The sequence below is a fragment of the Patagioenas fasciata genome, chromosome 23, assembly GCF_037038585.1.
Source record: "Patagioenas fasciata isolate bPatFas1 chromosome 23, bPatFas1.hap1, whole genome shotgun sequence".
Classification (NCBI taxonomy): Eukaryota; Metazoa; Chordata; class Aves; order Columbiformes; family Columbidae; genus Patagioenas; species Patagioenas fasciata.
The window spans coordinates 5,993,206-6,017,434 of NC_092542.1; the positions used below are offsets into that span (position 1 = coordinate 5,993,206).

General features: G+C 46.2%; 1 protein-coding gene across 3 annotated transcripts; it reads right to left on the reverse strand.

The window, feature by feature from the left end:
- Positions 1 to 1,687: 1,687 nt before the first annotated feature.
- Positions 1,688 to 23,970, reverse strand: HP1BP3 (heterochromatin protein 1 binding protein 3). 3 transcript variants are annotated; one of them, XM_065855430.2, is made up of 13 exons: positions 23,869 to 23,970; positions 14,799 to 14,998; positions 14,284 to 14,386; positions 12,800 to 12,950; positions 12,299 to 12,458; positions 11,211 to 11,354; positions 10,656 to 10,736; positions 8,949 to 9,103; positions 8,116 to 8,206; positions 7,299 to 7,458; positions 4,733 to 4,844; positions 3,680 to 3,817; positions 1,688 to 2,862 (listed from the first exon to the last, which is right to left on the reverse strand). In XM_065855430.2, exons 2-13 carry the CDS (start codon positions 14,892 to 14,894, stop codon positions 2,592 to 2,594), a joined length of 1,662 nt encoding a protein of 553 aa, XP_065711502.1. In that variant the 5' UTR covers positions 14,895 to 14,998; positions 23,869 to 23,970; the 3' UTR covers positions 1,688 to 2,591. The 3 variants fall into 3 exon arrangements, with proteins under 3 accessions (XP_065711502.1, XP_071654595.1, XP_065711503.1); XM_071798494.1 differs by lacking the exon at positions 23,869 to 23,970 and adding an exon at positions 23,814 to 23,830; XM_065855431.2 differs by lacking the exon at positions 14,799 to 14,998 and having other exon boundaries at positions 23,869 to 23,961.
- Positions 23,971 to 24,229: the final 259 nt, after the last annotated feature.

Here is a 24,229-nt window from a genome sequence, read left to right on the forward strand (position 1 = left end):
AGCCCGGCCTGGCCAGGAAGCGGAGCTGGGGGAAGAGCGAGCGCTGGAGCCGGTGCTTGTTCAACCAGCGATGCTGCTGCGGGCCGGAGATGGTTCTGTTCAATCCCAGTTGGTGCTGCCGGGAGGTGAGGATCGGTCCTTTGGATCAAACACAACCAGACCTCCGGCTTTCTTTTGTTTGGCAGAATTCACCTAATGAGCAATTAAAACCACAGCTAAAGAGTTTTGGTGATGATCAATGGAGCTAAAGGCTCTTTTTAGCACAACGCTCTAATTTGAGGTGCCCCGCAGCAGAATTAAACCACGCTCACGTGTGAAAAAGAATCAGTGTTGGCCAGACCAATATTCTAACAAATATCCATGGGGTTGTTGGTGTGGGAAGGTTATTGGGAAGAGGGGGGTCACAAAATGCCCCACAGCTGGGTTAGGATTCCTCACGCCCATAAATAACTTATCCATGAGAGAAGCTGCTTCTCAAATGTGTCTCACCTGGAGGAAAACTCCAACAAACCCCAGTGTGTCGGTACAAGCAGCCCTAGGAAAGAGCCATTAACTAATGGTTCTAATTGCTTTACAGCCCTGGGGATTTACTCTTTGATGGGGGCTTTCACTCAGTTCCACAGCAGCTGTGATTTTCCTTAACCTGCTGTTTGCAACCTTGTTACCGGGCTGTGAACAATTCAGGGCATTTCTACAAGAACTTTTTAAACTCCCAGTTGCTAGCAGCAGCGCACTGGGATGGCAACTGAAGAGAATAAATTCTGTAAGACTATTTTATCTTTTTTTCTGGCATTTTACTTCTAGAGGCACTTCCACTCCCCTCTGCATGGTATGTGCAAAGCTCTCTGCAATGGCACATTAGTGAAAAGCCTGTCAGGTCACATTGAAATCACCAGCCCGGCCCTGTCTGGGGGTGGGACAGACGTGGCGCAGCGTTTTGCACGGTGGTCGCTGAGCAGGGCACGGAGGAGAACACTTCCGTTGGTTGTTTTTTGTCCTCACTGTCCACTGACAGGAATCACAGAATCCCAGAGTGTCAGGGGTTGAAGGGCCCTGGAGAGCTCATCCAGTGCAATCCCCCATGGAGCAGGAACACCCAGCTGAGGTTCCACAGGAAGGGGTCCAGGCGGGTTTGAATGTCTGCAGAGAAGGAGACTCCACAGCCTCCCTGGGCAGCCTGGGCCAGGCTCTGACACCCTCACCAGGAACAAGTTTCTTCTCGTATTTAAGTGGAACCTCTTGTGTTCCAGTTTGCACCCATTGCCCCTTGTCCTGTCACTGGTTGTCACCCAGAAGAGCCTGGCTCCATCCTCCTGACACTGCCCCTTTCCATATTGATCCCCAGGAATGAGTCCCCCCTCAGTCTCCTCTTCTCCGGCTCCAGAGCCCCAGCTCCCTCAGCCTTTCCTCACACAGGAGATGCTCCACTCCCTTCAGCATCTTCAGAGGCAGAGGGAGAAGAGGAGCAGCAAGAGGTTTAAACTGAGCGTTTTTTTCTCGCTCACCTTTGTCTCCAGAGAAAATAGGGAAAAAAAAAAGAGTAATGAGTCCATCCAGCTACGGAGCTTGTGCTGTTAATAAATACTTCCCTCTGCTGCAGTTCCCTGTGACTGAAATTCCCTCCTTTCTGCATTTCCAGGAGGAGAAAGCCGTGGCGAGGAAGAGAAAGGAACACACAAAGCGAGCCTGGAATCTAGTTTCATTTTATTTTAGCAAACGGCATGTTCTTCACTTATCAACATCTCTACATTAGCAATTGTATAGCGCTCCAACTTTTCTTTAAAAAAGGGTAAACAAGAGTTGACAAAACTCAGGCTCTTCATCTCTTAAAAACATTTGAAAGTTGGATTCAAGAAGACTTTTATATATTTTGGTTTTAAGATAACAGAAGTGGCATCGGAAACACTGATTCAAATCACCCGCCGAGCTGAGAATGAACCCTTCGGGAGCCCCTCGGGCGCCAGACCAGCAGTGGAGATGGCTGGAGACCTGACTCACCGTCAAACGAACCTGGCCGGTCGGAAGGAGCCAAACGTGCCGCCTCCTCGGCCTGTCGCTCCGCCGGCCGCGCGGAAAGAAGCACCTCGGGGACTCAGTGCAAGTGCTGTATTTACAGCGCTTCGCCACGGAAGCGTTAAGGACCTCGTCATGCAGGGGGGATCTAGGGAGGACTCTTCTGCCGTTGTACCTTCTCCTTAAGACTCACGCTCCCCCAATCATCCTGTTCCTGCTGTCTAAAGATATAAAGATCTTCTTTGAAGAATTTCTTTTCAAAGCCAACCCTCCCCCCCCCCCAAAGCCAAGAGGAACACTGTAGAATGTACAGATTATATACGTCCTAGAAAAGTCCTAAAATTATTGCAGAAACTAAAGATGACTTGTTCCGGGGAGGGGCAGGTACGAGGCACAGCATTGAGACCTAACGAATGCTCGGGTTGGTTTGATTTAGTTTTCAGCTTTTTCCCCATCATTCAAGAAAAAAAAAAATAATAAAGAAGTGTTTAAGCTTCAGAACTAAAATACAAATGCACGTTGACTTAAAAAACAAGAGCGTGGATTTGACCACGGGATTCCCTGACACTGGAAAGATTTTACTTTTTTGCCCGGAGGGATTTCCTCATGGTGGGTTTGCCCTTGGCAGAGGGTTTCACCTCCTTCCTCCCGCTGGCTGCTGGTTTCTTGGAAGAGCTGCCACCAGAGGGTTTCTTGATGGCTGGGGCTGCTGGTTTGGCTTTCTTAGCAGGGGTTTTAACCTTGGGAGGGGGCTTTGCTTTCCCCCGGCGGGCCGCGGGGGTTTTTCTTGGCTTCGGCTTCATCGGAGGGGCTCTGCTCCGGGATTTCGGAGGCGGCCTCTTCTGCATCCTGTCAGAAAGAGAGACAGCACAAGATCTGAGCGGAGACGCAAAATGCTACCCGGAGCAGAGCTGCTGTCGTCAGTTTGCATAAACGAAGCAGATCTTGGCATCCTCGCTCTTCGCCACGGATGTTCCTTTCCGCAGCAGTACGTTTCATTAGGTAAATCCCAAAGAGCAAGAACTCTGGCGGATCTTGCCACGCCAAGCACTCCCCAGTCCCCACTGTGCTCTGCCAGCCAGCTTTCGAGCTCCTTCGTTAGGCAAATAAACGTACAAATAATGACAATGAATCAAAGTCAGCTGTCAGAACGATTCAGAGACCTAAGCGCTCTCTTTGCTCTCTAAATGGAAATTCTGTACTCAAACACTTGTCTCAAATCCGCGTTCTGAGGAAGGCAGGTTTCATATCTGCCTACAGAACTGCAAATAACACCGCAGGGAAAAGTTTTCCTAAGGAAACAAATACAAAAAGTCCCGTGTGAAACGTCACACTTTTGTAAATCACAAAAGGCGACTTTAGGAGACTAAAGGCAATACAAAGAATAAATATAGGCTCATCTAGAGGAATAAGAGAGGTTTTTAAGTTATGGAATACGGGAGATGAGTATCTCCAGAGCAATGCGTTGCTTTGGCTGACTACGCACATGCTGGAGAAATCCTGATCCTGGCAGGATTAGAATGAGAAACTTCTTCTTGCAACGTGACCTGAACAACAACCTTGTGGACAAATAACCACAGCAAGAGACAAAGGCATGCGCTCTAATGCTGTGACAATCACTTTAATTTCAGCTAAAGGAGCCCGTTTATCTCCCACGCTGCTGTACCTCTTCTTTGGTGGTGGCTCCTCCTCGTCAGACTCTTCCTCTTCAGATTCTTCTTCCTCCTCGGATTCCTCCTCCTCTTCCTCATCGGATTCCTCAGAGTCCTCATCCTGCTGCTTCTCTGGGTAGAGCACATCTGGGCTACAAAAGGGTTCTTGTCAGAGCACGACTTATCTAAGGACACGACTCCAGCGAGCCGTGGGTAACCCTGGCTCTCATCCTCCCGTGAGGTTACAGCTTGGAGCCTAATCCAGAAAAACCCCTAAACTTCTAACCCCAACATGATTTAGTCCCAGCAACAGCAGAAATACAACAGCTTGTAAATCACCAGGAACATCCCAACCCTAAGATGCCCTTTCTCCAGTTCTCTCCTCATCCCTCCTGCACAAGCACAGTGAAGGGACAAGATCAGACTTCAGTGACTCTAACACAAGCTGAAAACACTGAGGACTTTGCATGGATGTAATGAAAGAGGGTGGGAAGCAGAGATTTGAGTGACTACGCTGCCGTTTGGCTCTTTGTGGGACACTAAGTCACTGTCTCTCGGCTGTGCGTGCTCCAGCACAACATACGCTCCCAGAAGGGGAAGAAAAAGGCTGGTTTAATGTCACAGAGCTGATCTAGGTCACCGACCCTCCTCCCCGCTCTCCTCCACGCCAGCAGCAAGAAAGGCAAACAGCTGGGTCCAGCTCCTTGTGAGCATCCTTGCATTAAGAACAACACGCTCTACCTGCTCACAGGAGTTTGTTTTAGCACAGGAATGTTTAAATAGCCCCCCCATCCTGCAAAAAAAGCATCACGAGTGCGTATCTGAGAATAGAGTCTAATATTTTTAATTGCCGTTCAAAGCTTCCTTTGCTAATGAAGTCAACTTGATGTTCGCACACAGTTAGACACCCAAGTAACATCATTTTCTAGAGTACGGGTGACAATGTTGTGGTTCATCAGTTATTAAACCCTCCCCGAACTTCCCTCGGTCTCTGAACTTCAGCGCTGTTCTCTGGCTGCCCCACATGACACTGATCTCCAGCATCGTTTTACAGCCAAGTTCTTTACCTTGGATAATAAGGGAAGCAAAGCTGAAAGGTTCCACTGAAGCCCTTCCCAGAAATTTGCTCCATCCAGCCATTCTTCTCACATTTCTGCAGGGTTCTCTTCAATAGATGCACTGTGAAAATAAAATCAGGGAAAGACTGTTACTATCTTTATGCATTTGTCTAACCTTCCTGCTCTCTGCAGTGCCCTCTGAAATCAGAGCTGGGGAATCAGGATGAAGCCTCCTTTGCACAGGACACCTGCAGAGGAATGAAACAGCTCTGGAGACCCAAGGCTTGTGAAGATATATAACAAAAAAAAGAGCATAGAATAGTTTGGGCACCGCGTGCTTCTTTCTGCACTCAAAGAGCAGCTGCTGTGTGTCAGACCCAGCCAGAGCACTGTGTCTAGAAGTCCTGATGTGTCTTATTTCAAGGGAAATCCTCTTGCCATTAGTTTTCAGGAAGATACAAATGTTTGCTCCTGAACACTTAGCAAGCGTGGTTTTAAACTCTCCAAAGGAAGAAGTCAAGAACAGTGAAGGTTTTTGATGTCACAATGCAGGGATCCTCCTTTATAAATCTATTCAACAGCGGCATGGAACTACTTCTATCCAAACTTACCCCAAGTCTCAGCTTTCTTCAGCCTGTTCTCCAAAGTGTTTTTTAAAACAAGTCTTTACCCTGTTTTTGCCATCATCCTGTTCTAAATTTTACATGTGGGTCATCTTTCCCCATTGTGGTTTTTTAAGGGAGAATATTTGGTCTAGAAATACAACAAATACACTTTTGATTCAAGTCTTGTGTTCTGCTGTGCACCGGGTAAGAATTGTAACCAAAACTGTGCAAATACACAGGACCTTTGACTCTGGCAAAGGGCGGAACTTGTTTAGTGAGCTCAGTACCATTTGCAGCTTGAATTAGAGGGTCCGTTTACATGTTTAGCTCCCTCCAAACGAACGGCACTGCAAGGCCTGCCCTCAAGCAGGTTCACTTGAGAAATAGAGAAAAATACAAAGAAACACGCTGGTTGAACTGTCATCTGACCTGTTCTGTATGGTTAACACAGCTATTCACTTCAATCACTTATTCGATGCTCAAGAACTGGCATTTCACATTAGAATGATTTGGGACAGTGCCATACTTGCCCCAGCTTACAGGCTACCTCTGCCGCAATGTTTTACTTTGAAGGGCACTGGAAGAGCTTGCACAGCTAATTGACTTGAATGTATCCATTAACTTACTACTGTTGCAATACTAAGATCCTCGTAGTTCAAGAACACTTCAAAAAATGCAAACTTTTATAAACAGGAGCAACACATAAAACATAAGGGTGGTTTTACTTTGGATACTAAAGATCAATAGCAGCACGTAAAGGATTTGACTCCAGTTATAAGATATGAAATGGAGAGGAATGTAGAGCACTGGCTCTGCAGCACATACCCATCTGCTTTTACATCTCACCGGATCTTCCTCCAGTTGCTCTTAAAACAGAGCAGAGATCATCACAATTCCTTTTATGCAATGGAAGGAGAAAGAAAACAACAGATTGCGAGCTGAAATTTCCTTATCCGACTTGCAAGACTGACAAGCACTGGAGGCTGGTTAAACACAGGCCTCCAAGGACCAGGGAAATTGCCAGTGGTCTTGAAAATAAATCATACAATGAGCCTGGAAACTCTCTTCCCTGCCCCAAGATTAAGTAGCCACATTTGACATCAGTCTCTAATTGGCAGAAGGCCTCAGGCAATGTCTTTAGCTCACGAGGGAACCTGTGTTTCTCTATATATCGGGAAGTTTTTGCATCAAACAGCTGTGCTGCAGGTGAAGAGCACGGGACTGACAATCTCCAGTCCCACATCCTGAGGGATGGCACCAGCACGGTGACACCGCAGTGACAAGCTGATCTGCTTTTAGGTTTGACTCTAGTAGAGATTGCTGTGAGCTCATCCTGCTTCAGGTGACCCCCAGCCTCAGTCAAACCACCACATCGGGGCTCAGATCAAATAATGCAAATAGGACATGCTTGAAATCTCTGTTAGTATCACTTCTGCTAACACAGAAGTCAAAACAGACATTAGTGTTGTTCCTGGGAACAAAGACAAGCCAAATCCCTTCCCAAAAAAAGAACAGGATTAGTTTCTCTCCTCACTTGCTTGACCTTTTAAAATCAGAGCCAAAGAAGGACCTCAAACAACGCAGTGAGAGACGTGCTTGTGATTTTTTTTAAAGTTAGACTATGCAACTTCTCTAAATAAAAAGCATCTGTAGCCTTCCAAAATAGAGACAGATGAAATCAGCTTCATGATTTAAGAACAATAAAGTACTTGAATATTATTCTCTGTTCCTGGGAACGCGCTATAGACAAGAGAGCTGTGCATCACGTCTCAAACTAGCCTTTGTCAGGCTTGAAAGGAGCTAATAGGAATTCAAACCACTGAGCATCGCTGCAGCACAAAGGGCTGAGCAGCTGTCGGCTCCGCAGCGAGCTCACCAGAAGAGTTAAAGGTGCTGCACAGACACATCTGCAGCTGCAGGACTCTCTGGCAGCACATACAAGGGAAGTGTTACACGGATCAGTACTTTACCCTGGAAGTTGGAGTTGGTCCCTGGGTGGTTTTCCAGGATATACTTCTTCAGCGCTGTGGTGGAGCAGGTCTTCGGTTCGTTCATGGCCACAATAGCCGACAGGATGGCATCTTCCATCAGAGTCCCACCCAGCAGGGGCTTCTCCCCTGATTTCTTCAGCTATTTTCCAAGGAGGAAGAGAAAAGCATCAAGACAAAATTCTCCCAAACCAGGTCAGGACAAGCTCCTCTGCACCAGGTGGGTCGGCGCTCCTGCATTAGCACAGATACGTTTTATATTAAAACACTGCACAGGGAACGCTTCTCTCCCAGTTTCACCTGGGAGGACAGGCCTGTTCAGTCAATTAGCCTGGAGTGGTTTTTATCAGTAACACATTGTCCTAGCCCCCAAATACGTTGCAAGGATGTGGAAATCTAAGGGAAGGAAATAAACCAGATCTTTCCCCATCCCACAGACCAAATGTACCCAAGAGAACTTGTACAGCACAGACATGAGAAAAAAATGTTGCACACTTCTGGGGTACCTACTGCACTCACAATTAGTGATGGAAAGGAAATCTTACCCCACCATCTCCCCTACTGTGCTAGTGAGTCAGAGCTGAGGCAGCTTGTGGAGCACGCTAAGCAAGGCAGGGAGATCTGCTCCAGAAATGTAGACTGAGAGGAGAATAAGAGTCCTACCGCTTCAGTTTGACAGCTCAGGCTGCTAAAGAAAGGTGTACCCAATAAAACCGGGCAGGGGGAGAGGGTGTGTTAACTTGTATCCAAGGCTCGTGGTCCATACAGTCAATAAAAGGAGATGAACTTTGGCTCTGACCTGGAATGTCCCAGACGCTCCCTTCCCTGTGATCTGCTCTAACTGGCCCTTCTCTACAGCTCTCTGCAGGGCATTCTTCAACAGCTGGGGTCTGAAATACAGGAGGATAAAGCTTTACTGACACACACTGACAGCTTAAAAAACAAACAGAGAAACAACGCTTTACACAGAGTGTGAGCAGAGCGGTATTTACAAGCAGTATCTGCCTACATACAGACATTTTAAATGGAGATCTGTCAGCAAGCGCTGATTACATGAGGAAAACAACGTACGTTAGCGGAAATTCAACTGCAATGCTTGCCGGGTGTCATTGCGTATCCAGAAACAGAGAAGCTTCATTTGGAAGGATTTGTTCATTTTGAAAAGCACATTTGGGCTCAGTGGGCAATGAGTCAGCTCGCAGACAAACAAGGGACCGAGTAATAACCCCTGTGAGAGGGGCTGCACAGGGTTTTCTTCAATTTGCTTCCTCCCCAAGCCTTAACCCATTCCCTACAGGTAAAGTTAAAGATTACTGCAAGTGTGTGGCAGCTAAAGCATCCAGAACCAAGCGGGACAAGATCCCAAGGAGAGGCCTTCACATCCATGCAGCTAAAGGGACCTGGTTTTGGTTAAAGTGTGGAGGGAAATGCTGCTGTCGGTGTCAGGAACAACGATCGGGTGTGAGGGATGCGACAAAAAGGCTTTTCCTCAAGCTTTCTTGCAGGTTCTATAAAGCAGAGCACCACCTGCCTGCTGAAATACCAAATTAAATCACGGGGAAGCGAGGCAAAGCCAGAGGAAGGCTGCATTTCACCGCTTCTCTCCTTGCAGAAGAGTATTCCTGCACCTACCTTATATCTACTTTGAGTTTGGGGTAATACTGAGACACGTATTTCTTGATCAGGCTGTACGAAGCTTCCTTGGGCTCACAAAGGCGGGTGAAAGCCAGCGGCAGGATATCTTCCAGCTTCACCTGTTGCTCTGCGGTCGAAGTGGAAGTGCTTTTCTGAAATACACATACTTCCGTGCATCAGTGGGGCCTAAAACTCCGGGTTTTCTGAGCCAGCAATGCACAGAAGTGCTCCTGACACTGACCACAGAGCTGGGAAAATCAACTTCTTCAACAATTTAACAAGTTTAGCAGCTTAGGTAAAATAGAGCAACTTTAGCTGGAATTTTCATAGGAAAGTTAGGAAAGTTTTACAAATATAAGTTGCTGAGTATTTAACATAATCTATATTTTTAATGGTTTCTTCCTCTTTTTATAGGCGTTTTCCTCTGGTGCCCTTCAATGAGATAGGTAAAAATGATATAAAAAACATCAAAGGCAAGACCTGTTTGTACAGGTCAAATCTTTCCAAAAATGAACAGCTGGACAAGAGTCCATTGTTTTTTCACTCAACAGAATGAAATCTTGACTGAAGCCAACACTCTTTTCTCCTGAATTGTCCTCCCTCACTTTGATACCATGAGGAAGGGATAATTAGAGGAAAAATGATCTGTTCTTTATACAGAAAACCAGTGAGGAAATGTGCTGAAATTCAATGATTTCGATGCTGAACACCAGCTTTGCAAACGGTCAGACTGGTGAGGGTGCTGCTCACCCACACAGCTGCTCGACTGTGAGCTGAATTCACCAAAATCAAAAGCAAGTTATTTGTTTTGCCGCAACACAGAGGATGTAATTAGGAACAAAGACTCCAATATGAGGTGTTAGCAGCTGTCAAGTGTCCTGCTCTAACTACTTAAAAAGATGCTACACTACAGTGAGTCTCCCTCAGCGCCCTAGTACCAAATGTGTCACCATTTCCCTCAGTTTTAGGGCTTTTTGGTCTTCCCAGCAGCCAAGAGATAAGCACCAGGGTGTTACAACACTCTCTGGGTTCACTTGTCTACGTCGCAAGGGAATCAGTAACTCCAGTTAAACATTTTGTAACCACAATGTTAAAAACGTGGTTCATACACCCAGTGCAGCAGGGAGTGGAGAACCGAGATGCTGGAACCACCACTAATTGTGAGGACTAGGCTCAAAAACATCCCCAAAAACCCACATCACATTTTACAACCTCAAATCAATATACAGCCAATATTAGCAGCTTTCTTCCAGAAGCCTTAAGACGTTTTCTTCTTTCTCCCTCTGTCCTCACAGTTGAAGGAAAAAAATGTTCATCTGACAGTCTTGAAATCTTCCATTTACCCATATAATAGATATAACAGAAACAGCAGTAGCATGGAGCTCTCTTACAACACCTGATCTGTCTCTCTCTAACAGGTAAAGACACAAGAGGAGCTTCCTGGTTATTGAGTTTTCTGCCTCTGAACCAAAGCCATGGGGTTTAACATAAACATTTTAAAACTAAGATTTTGATTATTCTACTTGGTTTCAGTTTCTCATACTAGCTTTCTGACTCTGATTTTAGAGGAATGAGTGTTTTAATTACTGTACTTGGGGAAGGAGTAGAATGCCGTTGGGGTTAGGCTGCATCTTGTAAGATACACATGTTCCAGTGCAACCCACAAAGATTTCTCTAAGTATTGTTTAAAATGATCCACCTTACCTTTCTGTCTCTGGCTTTTGGAACAGTTTTTCCTGCGTTAGACACCACCACAAAGCTCCCAGAAGCTCCCTTTCCTTTCACCTAGCGCGAAAGAAAGTCCAGTTCAATCTTTAACAAAGTAACACCAGATAATAACACTTTGAAAGAGACTAAGTGACATTGTTACATGGATTTCGAAGGCACTGCCACCCCAGCCACGGGCTGTTACGGCAGAGGCCTGATTTGAACCCGCTGACACTTCAGTAAGATAAAAAAACCAGTAAATTACAGTGGTAAAAGAACCACATTGCTGCAGGAGTGATGTTGAAGACACACGCTGCTGCAATGCTATATGACACAACAGCAAGAAACGGGCAAAAATTGCACAAAAGCCAACCGTGCAAGGTATCTGATTGACAGAACCATGTCGAAATTCTGTCAGTGTCTAACAAAGCAGAGACAGAGTTTGATTAACCTCCAGGAGGGAGGAGGTGATCACCTCGGAGACGTGCTAGCGGAGTTTAAGAAACTCCTGTGTCACTGAGTGATTAAGTAAATACCACGAGCAGCTCTTACCTGCCTAATGATTCCTCTCTCCAGCTCCCGTTTCAGTGCCTGTTTTAGAAGGTAGCCTCTCCTCTCCAGCTCCAGAGAAGGGTATTTGTGGATGATGTATTTCCGTATCGCAACGACCGACGCACCACTCTTTTGAAAGCACGCCTGAAACAGAAGGGACAAGTTAGTAGAAACCACCTGCGCTGCAATTATCTTGCTGTGGGGCTGGAAGAACAGAGATCGAATGGATGCGCATCAGCACAGGATGCCAGGACTGGCCTTTTCCCCACAATGACTCAAGAGGATAAAATATGACTTAACAAAATACTTAACACAGCAAGTGGATGTCAACTGCTCCCCAGTCCTGCAGCGCTTACAAGTAATGGCATAAACACTACATGCTGCTACAAAATACAGTCACCTGTTGACAAACCAACACTGCAAAGCTGTGAGGCATTTTACTAATCTCAGAGTAATCATTAAGTCAGAACAAATTGCTATTTTTTTTCAGAAGATGGAGGTTTGACTTTGGTAAACTAGCAAAAAAATGAAGTTGAAGTTCATGTTTTGAAGGTATAGCGGCTGGAAAGGCCACCATGGAGTCCAGGCCACCTGTGAACCAAACTACAAGGGAAGAGGAGTGGGGTTGCAGCACAACTTCAACAGCACAGGTCTCTTCTTACAACCAGGAGGAACTCAGTAAACCAAGACCAACACCACCTTGAAATGCGAGTTTACAGTATTGCCATCTGTCCTGAATTAGGAGAAGTTAGTGCTGATAAAAGCACATATCAAATCAATCGATTAATCAAGGTAAATCAAGTTAAATATGGCTAGAAGGCACAGCGAATTAAATGATGACAGCAATCAAACAGGTTATGTCATCATAGCTGTTTCTAGTAATTTAATTCAGGAAGAAAACAAATCCTAAACAAATAAATAAGCTACAGGGCCCCTCATCATCATCATGGTCTCACATTTCAGCTCCATGGGCTTCGGGGCAAAAGCACAGAGGTCTAAGACAGTAAATTTCCTGCTTGTGGATTTTAGGCGCACAAATTATTCTGCTCGGCAACAGATGAACAAAAGAAACAGTTGTCTCTTCTTACCCTGATGGCCTCAGTTAAAATAGCATCCATTTTGGGCCGTGAGGTGGCAGCCATCTGAGTTTGCTTCTGTGCTCTAGCGAGCTGGCTCGCAGAAAGGGTGGCCCACGCAGGAATGGTCTTTTTCACCTTCTTCTCCTTTTCCTTAGCCTGATCCTTCTCGCTTAGGAAAAATACAAAGCAATAGTAAGACAAAAGACACTGTAAAACAAGCCGACAAGTAGAACAGTAACAAAAAAAGGCCCAGAACATCTGATGCTGAAAGGAGTTCAAAGAACATTTTGATGGTTTTATTGGGAAAAAGGGATCCTGTCTTGATAGTCTCACATGTGTTCTGGAACAGCAGCTACACTTTATCAGTAGCTCCTTCCTCTGAAATATGAGCACATTTTTAAGGAACCCATCCTATTTCCCCATCTCTCCCACCATCTCTTCTATCTCTAGAACATCCCTTTCTTCAGAATCCTCCCCAAATTCCTGAACTCAGCACTAAGCAAGCCTTACTCCTTTTTGGTTTCTTCTGAGGACTTTGTTTCCTCCTTCCCTTCATTCTCAGGTTCCTTTGGCTGTTCTGCCTCAGCAGATGCAGCAGGCAGCGTTTCACTCTCTTGTTCTTCTCCGACAGAGGCAGACTCCTCAGAAGTGGCTTCTGCATCTAAAGGATGTGAAAAAGCATCAGGTTACTGCCTAAAACTACCTCTGTTCTTCAGCAAGGCAAAGGGGAAAAAAAAACACAGCTCAAGAACACCCCCCCAAAATTATTTCTTACCAGACAACCTATTTTTTCACTAATTTAAACAGATGAGTTGAATGTAACTTAAGGAGGGAACACAACTACTGAAAAGAGTTTCAACAAGGTGCAATTAGCCAGCAAATGCCAGAATAATTTCAAGCATCATGGAGCATTTTCACAGTGAACTAACTTCCCCAGTCTTCTCAACTCCAGAAGTCCCTATTACAACCATCCCTCATCAGAGAGGCCTGGGTGGGGAGGGGAGGAGGAAATCAGGACCATGAAACATTACATTTTCCCCTGGGTTGAGATTTATGTGTTTTTTAACTCAGGTGCAAAAACATACATCAGTGACACTGACAGAATGTGATACTGAAATGACACATCCTGAGAAACTGAGGTGAAGCTGCTAAGACCAGACACATCAATCTTGGACTAGATTTTGACACGTTGCGGTGAAATCTTTTTGTTCAGGAAAATAAAGAAAAATATTTAAATATTATGTTTTACCAGTCGTTAACTCCACCTTTCGATTTCAAGCCACCTTCCTGACACTACGGAAACGTCACAATTTCTACCTTTATTCTGAAGAACGTGCAAGCTTAAAAGGGACTATATTTAGCTATATTTTCCTGTCTGGAGTGTCAGGGTTTTGCCACAGGGTATGAAGGACTAAACAAATGGGTTCAGAGTGGCTGCAAAACACAACATCCCAATCATCCAAGAAAAACCTACGAAACGATGGTAAATCACAGAATCCCAGAATGGACTGGGTTGGAAAAGCCCTCAGAGATCGTCCAGTCCAAGCCTTGGTCCAACTCCAGTCCATTGACCAGATCATGGCACTAAGTGCCATGGCCAATCTCAGTTTAAACACCTCCAGGGCCGGTGAGTCCAGCACCTCCCTGGGCAGCCATTCCAGTGCTGACCACTCTCTCTGCACAGAATTGCTTTCGAATCTCCAGCCTCAATTTCCCCTGGCAGAGTTGAAGCCCATGCCCCCTTGTCCTATTGCTGAGTGCCTGGGAGAAGAGCCCAATCCCCCCTGGCTAGAACTGCCCTTCAGGTCGTTCAGAGAGTGCTGAGCTCACCTCTAAGCCTCCTCTGCTCCAGACTGAACAAGCCCAGCTCCCTCAGCCTCTCCCCATAGGTAATATTAGTAATATTTTAATCCTGGCAGTAGAGTTTTTTCAGAAATTTCAGAACAAAAGCCTGTATTTGGATCTACATTAACACTACAGAACTATTACCGTACCCGCTTTGACCTCTTCACCCTCAGCAGGTTTGCTTTTGGGAGGAGTTTTCCGGGAAGCAGAATTCACGGCGCGACGGATCGGCATCGTGTCGTCTTCAGCTTTCTAGAAAAAGTACAGAAAAAAAAAAAAATCAGTATGGAAACCAGAAATAACCAGCATGTTTTTGAAATGGGATTAAAGTAAATCAAAGCAGCATTATGTAGAAATATTCTGGTGACTTTTGGATTTCTCGGGATTTTAAGAGACCCTCAAGCCAGCTTCTTTGAAGCATACTAGGAGAGGACAGCTTCACATTTTACAGAAAATAAGTCATTTCTTTGCAATTCCAAATTACATGAGCTGAGGATTGTGACAAATACAGCGTCTCAGGGAAGGCAGGGAAGGGGAAGGAGAATACCTCCAGGGTTTATTAGACTCCCAAGTGAGTTTCCTACAAGCAGGGGGAGAAAGAGAACGGAGTGACCTTCAGCAGTACTGATCCCAGGGCAAGCTTGGAGAACGGGCCAGCCCCTACCTCACTTAACTTGTCCGTGTGGATCAGCTGAGCTCCCGTTAAGAGTGGAAGCGCCTTATGATGCACGGGTTCAGCTTCAGACAGATCAGTCGCCATTTAAATTAATTTCTAGCCCCAAGTGCAGGTAACACTGTGGAGCCCCAGGTTTTAACCCCAAGGACTTTTTCCTAATGGTTTTCACAGTGCAGTGAGGAGTCAACCTAAAGTACAGAAAAGATGGGGTGTGAAAATTAACAAAAACATCTACGTCCATGTATCTAACAAACTAAGGATTAAAAAGAAAAGGATAAATGACTTACAGCTTATGACTAACATAACTGACAATCAACAATTGCATTCAACAAAGATGCTAAAACATGTATGCAAACTTGAGTGCTATGGATGTAGCAGAAATGGTGAAGGTGTAAGCCAGACCTGCAGCCTGCTCCTTTAAAACATATCTGAAAGAATAAAGAGGCTTTTAAAATTAACAGAAAGCGCTAACGAAAAGCAGACATTGCACTGTGCCTGATGCAAGGTGTTGAGGTAACTAGTAAGTCATTCGCTTTGGGGAAAAGCAGGAGCTGACACATTGATCCAGCTTCTAGCAGCCTAAAGAGTTAAACCGTTATATCTGTTATGCAGAAAATACACACACTGGGGACCCGACCCGCGGCCCTTGCAAACTAAACCACATGCAATTTATAGAAACTAATGAGTCCTTGAACAAGAAAACAACCATCAAAACAGCAGTCTCCATACCTTCTACTAAAAATGTAAAGCTTTACCAAACTCTCCTCCAAATACATGCACCACCACGCGCATCGAACAGGTTAAGCTTAGTTTAAACCTCGGCAAGTCTCACCCCTTACTACCATTACACTTCTACTGCCTTTCTTACCTGCTGCCCATCCTAAGGAGAGGAGTTCCACTATTTCCATTGCAAAACACAGGGCTTATTGGGTCATTCCCTCCTTGCTCTCACCACCCACCCCCTTCACAAACCTCAACAACAAACCTGGGCTGGACCCACTTCTCCCTTTCCATCCCAAGGCCAAGCTCCACACTGCCGCCTTCCCTTCCTTACAAAGAAATAGAAAAACGCTCCAAATTTCTACCTACTCGGGACGTTTTCTTTTGCTCAGACCAGAAGGCAGGCACTTACTATACATTTTCACTCTCAATAGGTATCTTCCCAGCCTGAGAGTCTCTCTCTTGAGTAGAGACCTCACACCACTGTTTTCAAGATGACGTTCACCAGTTCCAGCACTTTGTGCTGTGCTCTCTTTGCAGGGGCAGACGCTCCATACCACATCAATATCACCTCAATTATTGTGCATTCTTGCCCCAAAATACAGACCTGTTGTTATACAACAGCAGAGATTCCTACTACATCAGAGGGATTCTCTCTGCCTCACTTGTTTTCCCAGGCAAACCAGAACCCAGCTTGTCTGTACAGAGTATTTTTGTTACATCTCCAAGCTCTGGAGGTAGTTTCCATTCAGAAAGCAGCAGCAGCAAAAGACAAGCCAAGGGGAACGCATGTTAAGATAGGATGGATACAAGGACAGGTGATGCAAGAGGCTCCATCATTATACCTACAAGGTCTCCTCCCCAAATAATAAACTGATAAATTAATAAACCAAATCCCAGGTGGGCACAGCGTTACATCAGGTGCACACACCTACGGCAAAACCCACCATAAAACCTGAACTTCAGGAGAGTAATACACATTGCTAGGTGGTGTTTTCACAGGAGATGCTCTAAAATACATTCATCTTGCTGGCCATCCTCAAAATACAGTGTTTCTGACAGCTAACGGCATTCAGTTCGCTCCTGCGATGTCTGTGACTTCTCCTTTGACACTGAAAAATGACAGTCAACTAGTCCTGTCTCAGCACCAGGAAAAGCAAATGAGTGTAACAGTGCTGGACGTTTTCTTCTGAGACAAAACAGAAAAATCAAAACACGCTACACGCCAAAACCAAAATAAGATGAATGAAGCCTCCTTCTGAAACTTCAAGATGGTAAAAAAATACTAACAGCCTATTAGAACACAAGAAGTATAGCCCAGCACTTCTCCCCCTCTATTTTATGGGACCTCCCTCCCGCAAGTACAAAAAGCACGAGGAAAAACGTAAAATTCCCTAAGGCTTCAGCTCAGCATCAAATGTTTTCCCTACCAAGCATGGCCCGAAGCCCTTTTAAAAAATGCCAGCATTTTGAAGTGAGTCCTAAAATAAGCAATCACAGCCGCATCCTCAGGGAAATTGGTTGGGGGCTACAAAAGATGCTTTTCCTGCGACCATGAACACACACACACACACACACACACACACACACACACACACACACACACACACACACACACACACACACACACACACACACAAGCGTGCGCTGTGGTTGATCTGGTCACAGAATCCCAGAATGTCAGGGGTTGGAAGGGACCTGGAAAGCTCATCCAGTGCAATCCCCCATGGAGCAGGAACACCCAGCTGAGGTTCCACAGGAAGGGGTCCAGGCGGGTTTGAATGTCTGCAGAGAAGGAGACTCCACAGCCTCCCTGGGCAGCCTGGGCCAGGCTCTGCCACCCTCACCCCCAACAAGTTGCTTCTCACATTTAAGTGGAACCTCCTGTGTTCCAGTTTGCACCCATTGCCCCTTGTCCTGTCACTGGTTGTCACCCAGAAGAGCCTGGCTCCATCCTCCTGACACTGCCCCTTTCCATATTGATCCCCAGGAATGAGTCCCCCCTCAGTCTCCTCTTCTCCAGCTCCAGAGCCCCAGCTCCCTCAGCCTTTCCTCACATGGGAGATGCTCCACTCCCTTCAGCATCTCGGTGGCTGCGCTGGACTCTCTGCAGCAGTTCCCTGTCCTTCTGGAACTGAGGGGCCCAGAACTAGACACAATATTCCAGGTGTGGCCTTCCCAGGGCAGAGCAGAGGGGCAGGAGAACCTCTCTCAACCTATTAAATACTCCCCTTCCCTTCTAATCCAGGTACCATTGGCCTTCCTGGCCACAAGGGCACAGTGCTGGCTCATGGTCCTGGGCTTCACTGATTTTTCAACTGTGCATGTCACACGCATGAGAACACCATACTACCAACTTTGACTTGAAATTCTCCAAGTTCTAAAAATCCTCTTTGTTTAGATCACCATATAAACTACCCAAGAGTCTTCTTGCTCTCCAGAATAAAACTTGACACAGCACAATTCATAACTTTGGTGCCTAGGACACATCCTGCAGAAATTCCGTGTTGATTCCCTCTGCATTCCCTGCGTGGATCATCTCCTGCTCCAAAAGCCAAGGGAATCAAAGGGACAGGAGAATCATTTCTTACTGACTTGAAAGCACCGATATTCTCAGCGACAAAGTCACCAGCACCACCTTGTGAAAGCATCACAGCCTGAGGACTGCACTTGCTTGGCCTATTTCTTTCCAAAGAGGGATCAAAAAGGAGTTTTCTGGGCTGGGTGTGAAATGTCAACTACAAACAGGCCTGAATTTAGGGCTAGAAGTTTTTGCAACAGCAATACAGAAAAACTCTCCCCCATAAATAAAAAACCCCAACTCTCCAAATAAAAAAACCCTCTGCCCCTCCAAATAAAACCCCCCCCTCCAATTAAAACAGAAGATTCATTTAACTGAAAAACCAAGTCGCCCAAACCAACTGTTACCTGGACATTCTATTTCATGTATGGGATAACTAAGAAATCTTTCAATGCGCACCACAGCTACGACTGGAAGAACCACTCTTAATAATAAACAACAGGAAAGTAATAACTGTATTTTGCATTTACACAAATGTCAGCCAAATATTGTGCTTAGAAAGTGGGAAGAGGTCATCAACTGAGGTTGCAGGTTTTCTAGGTTGGGTAACTCTCATGTACACTTAAATCTGATAACTGTCAGGAAAGCAAAAGAATCACAACAGCAATGAAACAAACATCACGATCCCAATCTTTTAAAAAAGTTGCTTGAAAGCACAGAGAGTAACTCCTCACATAGCTACTCACACTCATTTTCCTACGGGTCATTTGAACTGCAGGTTCACAGGTTCCCCGACTATCATGAACCAGTCATTTCAAAGCTGCTAAACTGGCAAGGAGCTGATAAATCACAAAAAATGCCCAACTTTCTGGATTTCTAGGTTGGCATAAATAGTTGATAGTGTTCAGTCTCCCAGCTCAGTGAGCGGCCACTAATGGAAGATGCAGTCAAAGGTACGGGTAGCATTCTGTGAACTATTAGGAAACAATATACCAATTTCTTCCTGAACTATCAACACATGCCTAGGGGGATAAAAGGGGGTGAGACACACACATTTTGGATAATATTTCAGAAGAGTGGAGTCCCACCACCAACGTAGCAAACACAGGAACATGCAAAAGAAAATAAAACAGTTAATTTGAGGCATAGTTTGGCTGACTCCTTGAACTTAAGCTGGAAAAATCATCTTATGGCCAGCAGCAGATCTCAGACTTCAACCTCATTTAAGGCAAAATATTTCAGGACAAAATCAGGTCTCAAACACGGCAAAGCCAAGTGTCAGGCTGGTGGAAACGCCAAGTCACAAGGATGGGGTAGGGTGCACAGGCTGAGCGGATTGAAAACAAATATGCAATGGAAAAATGAGAAAGCATATCCAATTCTGTGCCCTCCGGTGTCCCCTTACTGTCACCCGACACGTACACCGGTGATTGATGCGCTCTTAGACATGGGTCGGTACACGACATGACGCAGAGCTAGAAATCGGGTCAAAAAGGGCGAGAAAAAGTTTTTATGCTCTTGCAGATTTGAAGCCACAGTGTCGAGGGATCCAAAACTGTCAACCTTATAGGCAGTGCAAACAAGAATGACTGCTTTATTATCAGAAAGGCTTAAAAAGCAAAGTTACTGGATTTCAAGTACAGGCTTTGATTATTATGCAGTTATCTACTAGCTTCTAAAGCTGAATTGAGCAGAAAGGCATTTACATGGCTCAAAAGCTGCAGAAAAAAAGCACGGAAAATGTTAATATTTTCACAAAGCCAACATGGAAATCCAAATCAAACATGCAAAAAAGATGACTTTTCTAAATTGGAACCTGGCCAACTTTTTCAAGACTTCTGGCCTTCTGAAATCCTCAAAGCTCCCCCCCTAAAAATCCAGCTCGGGTAGAAGATAGCACCAAACCCATCAATATCTGTGATGTTACAGAATATATAACCCAGCAACGTCTTTGAGACAAAGTTGTTTTACAAACTCTATCTGTTAAAAGTTCTCAGCTGATTGCCTGTCACTGCTTCACCAAGACGTTCTAGTATTTACCAGCCTCTCTTGGTTTTGCAGTTAATCCAGCTGCCTGTTATCGTATTTAGTAATGTAAAACAGCCTAAAAATGTGTAAAGAAATAAAATACATTACTGAATACAGAATACAAGTTAGTCCCTACTTCTAATCCTTCCTTGGCAACCTGCTTGGAAATTCACTCCCGTTCCACAGCTGGCTGAGCATTTCTTCACAACTGGCATTCCCATCACTTTTGCTGCCATTTCAACAGTTTTGTGTGATCTCTGTCCCGATCCCGATGGTCACACTGCATCCATATCCTGGGAGGTGTCCTAGTTCGGCTGGGTTTTCAGTCACCTGCTTCCTGATTAAGCTACAAGGACTGTATTTGCAACTTGGAGTCTCCCAGAGATCTGTTACAAGCTATTCGAGCCCCACGCTGCTACAAGCACTATAAACATCTTGTTTCAATTAAAGCAGAACAGGGGTCCAATACAAAGATCCAAGAGCTCACCGCTTGCCAGGCAAGAAATTCTTTGGCTTGACTCACGTTACAGTTTCTATTTCCATCTACTCCTTCCCTTTGGCGTTAAGGAGAGGAACAATGAAAGTCAAACACATTGGGGTTCAGGGGAGCACAGCAAAAATCCTTCACACCTCCCGTTTACAAACACATTCCAACACAGAGACCCAAAGGAGAGTTTTGCTTTCTCTAAAGAAGAGGAGAATCTAATGACACGTTTTTATTTCAGGGTAGCTTTACATTTGGATCTGAGACTCCAAACACCACAAATGCAACCTGACTTACACCTTATCTATCCTGTTGACCTCTACAGAGCAAAGCAGATATTAAATAGTGCCCTTCTGCACGCAGGGATGCTGCTTTCACTGCAAAAAGAAAAACAAAGCACATTTCTGCAGGGAGATTGATGCTCTGCCTCCCCACCCGGGACTGAGCTCAGCACCTTGCCTCTGCCTGGGTATAACACCAGCAACTTGGAGTCAGCTCAATCTCAACAGATATTTATTAAAATACGAGTAAGAACCCACACCTCACCTCCACCAAGAACTCAATATAAAAACCACCAGAGGTTTCAGATTCTTTCACCATCAGTCTTTGAACCTGTACAGAAGACAATAACAGCAGATCATTCCCACGGCCTGGATTATCTTCTCTTCCTACACCCCGGTGTTTTTCTAAATGTCCCAAACACACAGCCAAAGGCAGGTACTGGACAACTTAAGTTACACACCCATCATACCTAAAAACTCACCAAAACTTCAGCTAAGAGATTAAGACAAAGCAGAATCCCTGCTTGCACAGCTGTCTAAAAATAATCCCCCTTCACAACCGTGCTCAGGACTGTGACGGTGACAATCTCTGCACAACAACAGTTATTTGAACAATTTTTGGCTTGAATGGTCCATGATACAGATTACCCATGTGCTGCCACTGACACAGGCAGCTCAGGAATTAAACTCCTGTATTCGAGTGCACAGGGTTCAGCTTTCTAACAAATTTAGGCCACAAACTTAGAACTACTCCAGCATGAAAATCCACCACTGAAAGTTTCATAGCCTTGGATGAAATACCTTAATTCCAGGATCCAACACTATGAATTCTGACAAACCACTGACACTTCAGTGAAAATTTAGGCCACTAACATTACATACCAGGGTAAGAACCTTTTATAGGCAACATCCTCCTTACTTAGACGGATTACATTTAAAACCACTATACAAACCCTCCTCCCAAACTATTTGTTATTCAGCCATAATGGATTATTCTATAGTACAAAACTACACATAATAAAAGCTATTATTTCCTTGCAGCCTATATAAAAACAACTCATACCTCACATTAGAGTCCATCAATGTAAAACAATTTTAATTCTCCCTCATAGAAGTTGAAATCCTCAGAGCAACCTGGGTCACTTGGAACAAAACACTGAGAAAAGATTCACACATCAGTTTCTATTGAAAGGGAAAAGAAATTCTGACAAGATATTCTAAAGACAAAAAGAATTCAGGCAGCTACTACCTGAGGAAAGTGCACGATATATTGGAAAGCTAATTAATTAGGATGCACATGCAGGTAAAGGGGAGAAAGGGTGGAAAAGCCAGTATATGTTTTCAAGGCATTTACACCAAGTTCTTCCCCCCTGCAACAGAAATGATGTGCATTTTTTCATCCCCCATCTATTCCTTGTTTCCAAGGACTTCCCACTCTATCCACCGATTTTTTAAGTCACTCCTGAGGACGGTGAGTCCATCAAAACTCAGAACAGACACTCAACAGCGATACCCTATTCGCCTCCCATTCTCCCTACACACACTGTCCTCACGTGGAGGAGCTTAATAGTGCAACTTTGTTTATAAACATGAGTACTTCCCAACCTCTCCCGCCTCAATAAGATAACTGTTTGCCAAAGACTGTTGGCCAGCTATTGCTAAAAATATTGTTTATGGTAAAAACAAACAAACAAAAGTCACGTACTTGAAAACCAGAGCGCAACTATTACTCAAAAGACCTGATAAGAACTGAGAAGTGATATGTTTGTTAACCCAGAGATAATTCAGCAGCTTGAAGAGAGTAAAATACCATAGAAATGAACAAATCGTCAGTCTCTGCTACAGTTTAAGAGGAGCAAACACACCCACAACCCCCTATCATCCAACTTTTCTTCTGCAGCACAGGCTGAGCAATCCCTCTTGATTTGCAGACACCACTGATTGTGAAAACGGTTAAAATACATGCAGGAAGAATTTGTTTGGAACAGTGTCCCTGTTCTGGAGCTGTCCTGGGGCACCGCGACCTGGGGGAGCCCCTCTGGCCCAGCAAGAGCTACATCAGTTTCCACCAGCTTAGATTTTGGTGGCTGCTCCTCTCTCCTTAAGTCTTTGCAAGGTTTTAACCGACAAAACACAGCCCAGAAGGGCAACAAGGATAACGAACCTGGAATGGAAGTCCCCCTGGAACAGTCTCATTCCAGACTGGAATTTAATAACCTTCTCTACAGAGCAGCACATGCAATGAGGGGAGGAAGGTAATTAACATTCTTTAACCGGGCTGTGACCACCACAGGCTCTTGGGGAGCTGCTCAGAAGTACCCGGTAGTCTCACGCTTAGGCCTGCATCCATCTCTAGCGGCACTGAGAGGAATTCAGAGCCGCTTTTTGGAAGCAGAGCCACACTGAAGTCTTGGACAGAGTTCTTCCTCGAGTGGCAGCACTTCTCTGGCCTCTGAGGGAGTTTGTGGAGGAAAAAATAAAACAAAACAACAAACAGCCAAACAGCCAAAACGCGGGAAGGCTATGGCAGGCGCTGAAGCACTTCCTAAGTTTATAAATAGCGATTATTTCTTGTGGCTCTCGCCTAACAGCCCCTTCTGCCGCCGACCTTCCCCCACCAGGGCCGCCGGGGTTCTCCAGGTGTCAAGGCCGGGAGAGGCGGGTTTAGCGCCCGTGGCTCCTTTGTGAGAACCGACGAGAAGCCGGGGCAACGCCGGGCCCGCCCGCACCGGCCCCGCGGCAGCCGAGAGCCGGGGCCGCCTCCCCGGGCCTGGCTGGGGGGAGCAGGCCGCGCTGCCCACCGCCGCAGCCCCCCTGCCCGCGCGGCCTGTCGCGACTCGGCACGACAGCCCCCCCGTGAGGCCTGTCAGGAGGGGGCGCGGCGCTGAGGGGAGCCCGGGCCTCCCCCTCTCCCTCTGCAGCCCCACCAGGCCGCCCCCGCGCCTCACACGCACCACCCCACGGCCTACCGGGCCCGGCCCGCCGCCTCCCTCACCCCGCCGCGGCGCCGGGGGCGGGACTCACCAGCAGGCCCGGCGGACACAAAGCGGCCCCTCTAATGGCGGCGGCGGAGGGGGAACCGGCCGGGGGGGGGGGCTGCCGGGGCAAAGGGGCGGGGGCGGTGCCGCGGGGGGTGTGGCCGTGACGCGCGGGGAGGGGGCGGGGTGTAGCGGCGCCGTCGACCAATGGGAAGCCGCGGGCATTTTTTGAACGCCGGCCCACCCCCCCCGCTCCCCTGCGCCTCCACGTCGCGCGGGAGAGTGGAGAAAGGCGGGAGTGTGCGCATGCGCGGCGGCCCCTCCCGCGCTGCCCACATCAAGGGCGGGACGGGGCGCGCGCGCCTCCTGGGCGGGCCGCTCGCAGCTCTGCGCACGCGCACTGGCCG